Below are 10689 nucleotides of genomic sequence, written 5' to 3' on the forward strand. Positions count from 1 at the left end.
TATAACACTGGAGCCCCCCAGGGTTGTGCTCTGAGCCCCCTGCTGTACTCTCTGTACACCTACGACTGCGTGACCACTACCAACTCCACCGCCGTCATCAAGTTTGCTAACGACACTGTCGTGGTGGGCCTGATCACCAACAATGATGAGTCGGCCTACCTAGAGGAGATTGGAAATCTGGAGAAATAGTGCCAGAGAAACAATCTCCTCCTGAACGTTAGCAAGACAAAGGAGCTGATAGTGGACTTTTGTACAAAACAGGAGAGGAACTACCAGACCCCCGTCATCAACAGGAGCCCAGTGGAGAGAGTGGACAGCTTCAGATACCTCAGTGTTCACATCACGCAGGACCTGTCATGGTCCTGTCACATCAACACCATGGTGAAAAAGGCTCGACAGCATCTCTACCACCTCAGACGCTTGAGAGACTTCAGACTGCCCTCTAAGGTGCTCAGGAATTTCTACTCCTGTACTATAGAGAGCAACCTGACGGGAAACATCATGACCTGGTTCGGGAACAGCACCATGAAGGACAGACGAGCTCTACAGAGGGTGGTGCGATCAGCTGAGCGCATCATCCGCACCGAGCTCCCTGACCTGCACTCAATCTACATCAGGCGGTGCTGGACCAAGGCCAGGAAGATTGTGAAGGACCTCAGCCATCCCAACAATGGACTGTTCACTCTGTTGCGGTCTGGGAAGCGATTCCGCTCCCTGAAGGCCAACACAGAGAGACTGAGGAGGAGCTTCTTCCCACAGGCCATAAAGGTCTCTCAATCACAACACCACACAGGAGTAATACTGTCTTTTTAACATCCAACACTGACTGGGCATCCATGGCCACTATGGACACATTCAATGCATATTTATATTTTCATTTATGGACCACTGCACAAATCACTTTAATAAGACACTTTAAGAAGTCACTTTTTATGCATATTTCCACACCACAGCCATTTCAAAATTTTGACAAATTTCTGTTTTCTTCTTCTATATTTCTCTAAGTGGTATATGGATATTTTGTTCTTATTTGTACAATATATTTGACTTTGTACATTATATGTTACTAGTAACTTTTATTTTCTAACGTATTTCTTTTATTCATATTTATTTCTTATGTATAAGCTTTTATTTTTAAGGTCACTGGCAGTTGTATAAGCATTTCACTGCATATCGTACTGTGTATGACTGTGTATGTGACAAATAAAATTTAAATTTGATATGAATTTGATTTTAACATGTATGTGCTGGTCTAATACACAGCTTCTACCACTCTCCCTTCAGGTCAGTCACAAACCACAGCCATGCTGTGCCACTTATTTCAATGTAAGCAACAGATACTGTAGGCTAAACCGTTAGCTTGGTAAATAAACATCAACCACCACAACAACAACTATATTAAATTTAAGCAATAGAGGCGCAAAGACCATTATAATGATATACAGTAACTGGGAAGAAGCCACAGATGGATAAAAGGTGTTAGAGGTGGAGCTGATTGATCATTACACCTGTCACTAGCATCGGGGATGAGTGGATGTGTGTACTGAGTTCTTGTTGTTTCTTTTCATTAACTGTAACGCTCCATTACCCACATTCTTTACACCATCTAATTATAATAGTAAGATCAGAGACTGCATGCAGACCCACTGCAGTAAAATGGCCACGGAAACGTCATGTTCTTAGGGCTGAAATGGTTACGAGCTGAAATGGATCTGTTTTTCTTGTTTGTGCTCCAGTTACACCAGAGTGTCAATTTTCTCACCTTGTCTCTCTAAAGGTGGAACTCTGCCATAATGTGCCAGTGTAATTTTTCTCCAGTCACTGTGAGTTTACAGATGTTCTGTGCTAGGAATAAAACATTAACACATTACTGTGTAACACTTACTGCCGTGTAGACTGCATGGCTAAACTGACACACTTTCTAGTGGACGCAGTTGCAAGGCACAAGCAGAGGAGAAGCAACGGACTCGGCTAGACCAAGAGTGGATGAAAGATTTAATCTAACTAATAACCTCCTTTCATTACGGTAACGCTGTGATGTATTTCTGTATTGATAGAGTATTTTTGTTTTTAGTATTTTTGAGTATTTATAGAAATACTACAGTAATGTCCCATATATTTTTATTTGACTGTTTCCCTAAATTACCAAATAATGATTCAACAAACTTAAAAATGCGATAATTTCTCTGTCTATATTTTTAGGAATATGAAACTTTTCGGAGTATTTGCAGTTCTGTGGCTATGGATAGTGGAAGCCTCGGAAAATTGTCCAGATGCTTGCACATGTAGCCAGAAAAAGAACATAGAGGGAACAGAGGTTAACTGCTATAGACAACAACTTCAACATTTTCCATTGAAATTCCCTCTGGATGCATGGATAATAAAAATGGGTGAGCAAAACCTGATTTAATTTTCTAAATAGATGTGAAATATGTTGAGACAGGATTCATAAATATATAGCGCTTTCAAAATAAAACAAAGAACAACTTTTATGAGTAGAAACTGGTTGGCAAATCTTGACTAATGACCTTTATTAAAGCAAGTTTTAATAATCCACGTCTAATAATTCACTTTTTATCACCTTTGTAACCTTTTACTTTTAGTTCTGATTAACATATTGAACAGAGTGATGCAATTATAAGAGGAGGAATGTTTTCTAGTCTTAATATTTTTTCATAGGTCAAAACCTAATTCAGGAAGTTCCAGCAAACATTCTAAGTTCTCTCCCCAAACTTGAGAGTGTAACCTTGGAACGCAACTCAATTGAATCTATACATCCCCAAGCTTTTTCTGGAGCCAGCAGACTGATGCTTCTGAACCTGAATGGAAATCAGATAACTACTCTCCCCACAAAGGGTTTTAAAGACCTTCTCAACCTCCGTTTTCTCTTGTTAGGCCAAAATCAGATTAGCACAGTAAAATCTGACATGTTCTTCGGCATGAGAAATCTCTCAGATCTAGACCTTCCCATGAACTCTCTTACTACGCTTTTACCTAATGCCTTCAAACCGCTTATCGCTCTCAAAGTGCTGGACCTTGCCTTAAACCATATTCAAAAGATCTCTCCAAAAGCTTTCTCTGGACTTGAAGAGTTACTCTTTCTAAATCTGGATAACAACAGGCTGAAGAACATACAGGCTGGGGTTTTCAAGACTTTAAACAATCTAGAGATGTTGGTGCTTGATAATAATCTTCTTTCCACATTAAGTTCATCCATGTTCGAGGGACTGTCAAACCTACAGGAGCTTTATGTGAGGAAAAACAGGATTAGTAGCCTGCCAGCTGATGTTTTCCGCAATACACCCAAACTTACACACGTGGCCCTAAGTGGGAATCAACTTCAAACAATTGATGGAAATATGTTGGCCAATGTACAAGGTAAGAGTTTGACTAATTATTAGTATTTTACTGACAAATACATTCCTTAACCATTTAACATTCTGATGAACATTTTGGAAGAAAACATCTTGAATTACTGTATGTTATTAAAAACCTTAAAGCAATTAAATAAATTCCAAAAAAAAATTTTTTGAATTGAGGAAAAGGTTGCAATCATGGCTTTTATTCATACACCATCACATTTCATACTAATTTCCATACTTCTCTTTTGACTGTGTAAAGATGCTTTGCGACAATAACCATTGTTAAAAGCGCTATACAATTAAAATTGAACTAAATTGAATTGGATAAAGCGGAAACAAGCCAGAAAAAAAGCCTTTCATCAATAGAAGCGAATAAGAGGCAGGCTAAGGGTTGCAAAGACCACTGGACTGTAGAGAACTAAAATAAGGTCATCTCTGAATAGTTAAATTTTTAGCTTTGGGAAACACCCAAATACAGAGACCTGGAAAAACCTACAAGCATAGTGTCTTGCACCAACTATGACATGTGAAGGAGGATCAGGGAATGCAATTCTGGAATGTATTCAAGAAGAAAATGGAGGGTCACCAAAGATGAGCTGCCTGAATTTTTGTGTCAAGTAAGCATAAAGTTACCCAACAGCAATGTGAAAGATTTGTGGAGAACATGACAATATGTTTTTGCATTATTCAAGAATTGCAAACACAATAAATTAGAATATTATGTAAAACTATTTTTCCCCCATAATTTAATTTATTACACAAAAACATATATATATATTTTAAGCCCTTTTTTGTTTCAATGTTGATGATTATGGCTTAAAAGGTCATGACAATAAGATCCATTTCCTCAAAATATACTTATTCTATATAATATAATTCTTCTTATCCCAGTTTCTTAGTTTTAGGGACCCTAAACCTATAATCAGCTTGATACTGGGAATGCAACAGTTGTAGACCATTTCCTGAAGATGTTGTTGTGTGGTGGTTCTTGATACACTTCCTCCAGCCACGTTTCATATCTTGTGATGCTTTTCCAAGGTCTCCCCATAAATTTTTCTGTAATTTGTGCTGCATCATTTTTTTGCCAATTCACTTTATGTGTGATGAATCTAGAATATACGAAAGTTTAACTTCTTGAATTAAATTGCAGGATGGAAAATCCATGATATTATTTTTTATTGACATGTGCTGTATATTAAAAAAGTACGGTTGTAAAATGTTTAAGCTTTAGATCCCTCATAAACTTCCCTCTGTTTTCCAGAAATCATCCGAGAGTTTACCGTTACAATGAATAGTTGTTTAGAGGCTTTAAGTCTGCATTTACTCAGTAAAAACACATCTTCATAAAGGTTGTTACGATGGCATATGTGTGTGTTACGTAATAAGGTATTGTTCTCTTCACCACTGTAGGACTGATGCATGTCTATCTACATGACAACCCATGGAAATGTGACTGCAACATCAACTCTTTGGTGCAGTACATAGATCAAAAGCAAGTGAATCGAGCTCCTCTGGAGAAATTGTGGTGTGTTAGCCCAGAGGAACACCGTGGCAAATCTATGCACAAACTGAAATCTGAGGGCCTTCTCTGTGATGCCTAGTCAGCGTCGGTCTCATCTCATATCATGATAGTATAAATGTATGAGGCTTCGCGTAATTGAAAGGTAAAACCTTACATAATTGCAAGCACAAAGACTTTGACAAGACAATGGTACACTGAAAAAAATATAACACTGGTTCAACTTAAAAAAATTGAAGTAATCTGTCACACCTAATTTTTTAGCATTGATGTAATGTAAATAAACCATTTACATGTAACTTAAAAATTTTAAGTTCATGTAAACTGATTTCTAAAGGTATATCAAATTAAAAATTTTAAATTGTTCTAAATTAAAATAAATTAGTTGGCTATATTACTTAATCTAAATATTTTGCTAAATCTAACCTAAAATTATAAACTTGATATAAACTACTTTTTGAATGTTTGAGAAAATTAACTTTAAGTTGCATCAAATAAAGATTTAAGGCATTCATTATTTAAATATATAAAAAAAAGATACTTTGGATCAACTTAAAAAAAATTTGCAGTTGTAGAGAAGTTACATTTATAAATAAAGACAATGAACAAACAAGTTCTCCTCCAAAAACATTTATTACCATCCTTGAAACCATACCATGTTTTACTATTAAATTATTTCTCCAATAAAAGACAGAAAACAAAAATAAAATCAATAAAACAATGCATTTTTAATAACTTAAGCTTAAAAACTGTATAATCCTATTTGCTAACCATGTTAAAATCTGACAATTGTTTGACAAATAGTGTGACCAAAATTTAATATTTTAATGCCAATATAGAATACGTTCCCAAAATATTTTCTGTCGGGCTACAAATGTGTGTTTGAGCTCACCAGGATAGCTCAAGTTTAACGCATAGATAAGGCCAAACATGGAACATTCATGTGCGACTGACTTCCTGTGGTGGCTGAAGACCTCTTCCTCCCTGAGGGCAAACAGGGCCATCGTGCACCTTTCAAGTTCAGCCTGAGCTGAACAACCTAATAAAAGAAAGCATATTTGTTAGACAAGTTGCTCTATTTGGCAAAACAGTGTCTGATGTATGAATGTAAAATCACTTAATGCTCCCTATGAGTGCAAAAAAACACCTAGGATTATGGTGCATCAAGTTAAATTTAATTATGTCAATGAATAGGCCAAAACAACGAACATACATATACACACACATTATATATTACATTATATTGCCAAAAGTATTGGCTCGCCTGCCTTCACATGCATATGAACTTGAGTAACATCCACTTCTTAATCCATAGGGTTTGATATGATGTTGGACATTTGCAGGTGTAACAGCTTCAGCTCTTCTGTAAAGTCTTTTAACAAGTTCAAGGAGCATGTATGTAACTAATGTAAATACATACCATGATTAAAAAAATAATAATGGCCCTGTGTGAAGGTTGTGCTGCAGCTGATAATGCCACTGACCTCATAACATTTTTCAGTCCTAAGGTTGAAATGCTTTATGAACAAATGCTTACCAGTGTTTAAACAGTTGGTCCACTTCTTCCACTAAATACACCATAAGACATTTCAGGAGATACTCTCTTCATACATTCACCTCCAGGCTCTAGGCATGTAAAAACAAACATAGTATTATGTTAGGCTTTTAAAGCGAAATAAAATGAACATGGCAAACATTGAAACCTGTATTCAGACAGCATTCACTAACCTGTAAACAAGTTAAACTAAAATGTTTTATTCTGCTACATTTACATTTAGGCATTTGGCAGACGCTCTTATCCAGAGCGACTTACATTTTTATCTCATTACACATCTGAGGGTTAAGGGCCTTGCTCAAGGGCCCACCAGTGGCAACTTGGTGGTTGTGGGGTTTGAACCTGTGATCTTCCGAACCGTAGTCCTATGCCTTAACCACTGAGCTACCCCTGGCCCGGGGTATTCTGCTAGTTTTGTTTTAATTTAGTGCGTCACAGCCAACTTGATTTGAATGTCTTGCTCAGCTCCTGTGGCTTCCATTCACAATATTACATCTAACACCAAGCTAATTTCTGTTATTTTTAAGTGAGTACATACCAGATCAAGAACTTGAAGATGAAGATTATATCTCTGGTCTTCTCTCAATGAGTTTGTAGTGTTGCTTGTCCAAGGAAACCAGCAATCTTGCCTGAAGTGGAGCAGTTGTAATTCTCAGAAACTCATAATTGATCTTAAAAAAAAAGTAAAAACAAAAATTGGACTGGCTCAAGTTCTTAGCAAATCTGTATGTATAGAAATAATCACCCCCCCCCCCCCACACACACACACCTTTAAAATAACTGCATTCTGTTGCCTTGTAAGTGCTCACTACTGATAATACAATAAACCAATAAACATAATTCAGTTTTGCAGGATAACTAAAATTATTCTCTGATATTATCAGATAATTTAACTACTAATTTTCAGCGCTGTCATTTCGAGAGAGTTTATTTTAGGATATTTAGATTACACTGACATTTAATAAATTCACGGCAATTCTATTGTATCATTTCCATTTCAAAATTTATCCACATAGGGTTTTTATTTGTGGATTCTGGGACTTATCAATGTCTGCAGTATGGGTTAAATAATGCCCTTTTAGAAAAGCTAACAGACCTTTAAAAACAAAAGTGAATAAAGATTTCATGTTTACTTTTAAACTTCACAGTAATGGCTAACCTCAGCTTGTTGGTCTAAGTGACCACTAGCTCAAAGTGGGACAGTGCTCCGCCCATTAATCCATGCTACTAATACCAAGCAAATTGAAATATATATACACACACATACATACATACACTGTTTTTGTGTTTTATTTCACATTTAATTTAATTTACATGGTTAATTTAATCGGTCGACTCCTGGACTTTTGTACTTGTAGTAACGTTAAATCAACGTGTAAAATTGCTGTCAGTATTAGGGATTATATACTGATAACGTTAAAAAAGTGTGATAAAGTGTTACCAGTATGTCAGGAACATGTGCTAATGCCCCGTTTCATACGAGGGAATATAGTTTCAGCGATATTACATTACTTACACGTTAGCAAGTCCAGAAGGTCTTAATCATAACTATAAGTACACTACAAACATCACTCACTCCAAACTGGCCGTTCTATGTTTAGGTCACTTTCCTATTAATTTTTACATCGTTAACCAACGGTAGTTAAATATAATTAATTACATTTTATTCGGCACAGCCGACTTAGTGTGGAAACTCCGTTGTTTTTGAAAATAACCGCGTTAGTTTGCTAATGCTAAGTAATACTGTATAGGTGTTTTTAGCCAGCAAACACGGACGCAAAACTCAATCTACAAAGTAGTTGTTCCTGACATAAATCAATCGTTTGCGCACGGAAGAGATACATTTAACATAGAAATGACATGAGTTTGCTTTCTTACCTGTTATTTTCTTTTAAAAAACGATGGCCGCCAGCAGAACGGGATTCAGTCCTCGATAATACTACGTCATGAGGTCACGTGACACGGCGACCTTTAGGTTTGAAGTAGAAATTGTCCTTTGAATGAACGAATTAAATTTAAGTTTAACCAGGAGCTGAAATGTTTGCTTTTAAGCAACGTACAAATATCAGTTTCGTATAGGAAATTAATTTTTTCCCATCAGATCAATGTAGAAAACATACTTTGTATCAATGACACAGCAGTTTACTTTTTTCAGTGTAGGGAATCTGTTGGTACGGATAATTGCTATTATTTCTTTCCCACACAAGCATGTTATTTTTAGACCATTTAGAGGTTCATATTACTACAGCATATGCTTATTTCTGTTATTGCAAATCTTTTATTTTTTCATACACTCTTTTTCAAATAATTGCTGGTTATTTTTCATATTTTAGTGAATTTTTTTTTTTCTCTAATAAAGCTAAAAGCTAACTCCTTTTTGTCTCATCTAATCTGTATTCTAAATATACCTTCTTTAAGGATGGTATTATATGTAAGTAATTATAAGTATAGATCATTAATAAAAAATATTGAAGGAAATGGTACCCTTTTTAAATTCTTTGTTAGATAGGAATCTATGATATTGTACTAATCAGATAACAGGATATGCTTCATTATATTCCTGTTTATTAACATATCATGGAAATGCACATTATGTATAAATGTTAGTTTTTACAATTTTGCCAGAAAAAAAATATATAAGTAGCCCAAACTGAGACTGATAGTCTGCTTGCAGGTTTTTTTTTTATGAGGCAGTAAGGCTTAGAGAAAAAGATAGAGAGAAAAATCCCCAGTGCTTGCAGGCAAACTGTAAACTCCCACCACCACCTGAGAACGAATTCCTCATCAGATTGTTACAGCTAAAAAGCTCCCACTGAAATCGTCGTCCTACATCCAAATTCCACCTGGTTGCTGAGGCAGCAGACTGCGACCCTGTGATGGGATTTAAAATTCTGGGGAATTGCTGCAGCCGAAAGTTTTTTTTACTGCAGACACATTTATTTATTTATTTTTTTTTCTTTTAGCAATAATGATGCACTTCTTGTTTTTAATAAGGTCAAATTGACAGAAATGTGCAGTTAATGATAGAAAGAATGAAAACAATATTACAACATTGCCGTTTAGCATCTGAACAGTATACAGTCTCGGAAAAAAGAAAGTACACCCTACTTTAGTTTAATGATTTTATAAATCGAACAAAAACCCAACATGTTTCTATATGCAGTTATCATATATACAATATATATTAATTGATTTTTAATTGTATCTTTTTATGATTGAGTCATCAAAAAGTGGCCAAGTGGAGGTAAATTACTGTATGTGCATACACACTTCATACACTTGTTAATATGTCAATGAAAGCTAAACTAGATACACAGCCCTGACCTCCAAGAAGAAACTGTTACTGCTCCTCAATCTGGGAAGGGCTATAGGTCCATCTTCTAACAACCTGACTTCTATCTCAAGACCATTACATCTCCCAAGGAGGTGGCATCGCAGCAATTATTTAGGGCTACATCTAACAAAGGCTGAACAATTAGAGATTTCATGAAAAAATAGCCAGTATCTTCTCTTAAAATAAAGTATGGGTTTACACATCTGAATAAAAAAAAAAAAAACAGTAAGGAACCATAGCATTTGTACAGATGAGATAGAGGTGGAGATGTTTGGTCATCATGGATAACATTTTAATTTGAATTTTTTTGCCAAAGACAGTGCTGTCCATGATGAACAAACAACCCCATATCACCCCAAACCCCTCATGGTGACTGTGGTGGAGTGTGGAGTCTGCAGGGCTGATGAGATGGGTGTGTTCTGCAGAATCTGAGAAACCTGAAAAAAATTGTGAACTCCAGTTTATACCTAAATACTCTTGCAACAAATGTGAAGCCAACCTGCAGTTTAAACTGGTCTGAAATCATGTCATGCTACTGTACAAAGAACTACCCACAGAATTAAACCAACATCTGGATGGCTAAAGAAGAAAACGAAGATGCTAGAGTCCAAGTGCAGAACTCAACCACACTGAAATGCTGTGGTGGGATCTCAAGAAATCTCTCCAAAGCCATGTGAGAGGCTGATAAACTCCTACAGAAAACACTTCAAATTCGAATTATTGATGAGGATGTTCCTTCATGTTACTAAATTATAGTAGTTTTTCCCTCGTGATGTCTAAATGTTGGTTTGGTTTTAGGAAAATGTTTTTGCAATAAGTGATGTTTTATTTTCCCATGACTGTATACAGTAGCATGATCATTAATAGGAATAGCGAATAAGCTTCATACCTAGTTTAAATAAAATAGTTCTTGTCATAG

General features: G+C 36.0%; 1 protein-coding gene across 1 annotated transcript; it reads left to right on the top strand.

The window, feature by feature from the left end:
• The first annotated feature begins 1920 nt into the window (after window positions 1-1920).
• si:dkey-1j5.4 (chondroadherin-like protein) lies at window positions 1921-5070 on the top strand. The gene is made up of 4 exons (XM_053484575.1): window positions 1921-2026; window positions 2203-2390; window positions 2680-3378; window positions 4773-5070. The coding sequence occupies exons 2-4, from the start codon at window positions 2207-2209 to the stop codon at window positions 4961-4963; spliced, it is 1074 nt and encodes a 357-aa protein (XP_053340550.1). The 5' UTR covers window positions 1921-2026; window positions 2203-2206; the 3' UTR covers window positions 4964-5070.
• Window positions 5071-10689: the final 5619 nt, after the last annotated feature.

This window comes from Clarias gariepinus, chromosome 23 (assembly GCF_024256425.1).
Source record: "Clarias gariepinus isolate MV-2021 ecotype Netherlands chromosome 23, CGAR_prim_01v2, whole genome shotgun sequence".
In the NCBI taxonomy this organism is placed as follows: domain Eukaryota; kingdom Metazoa; phylum Chordata; class Actinopteri; order Siluriformes; family Clariidae; genus Clarias; species Clarias gariepinus.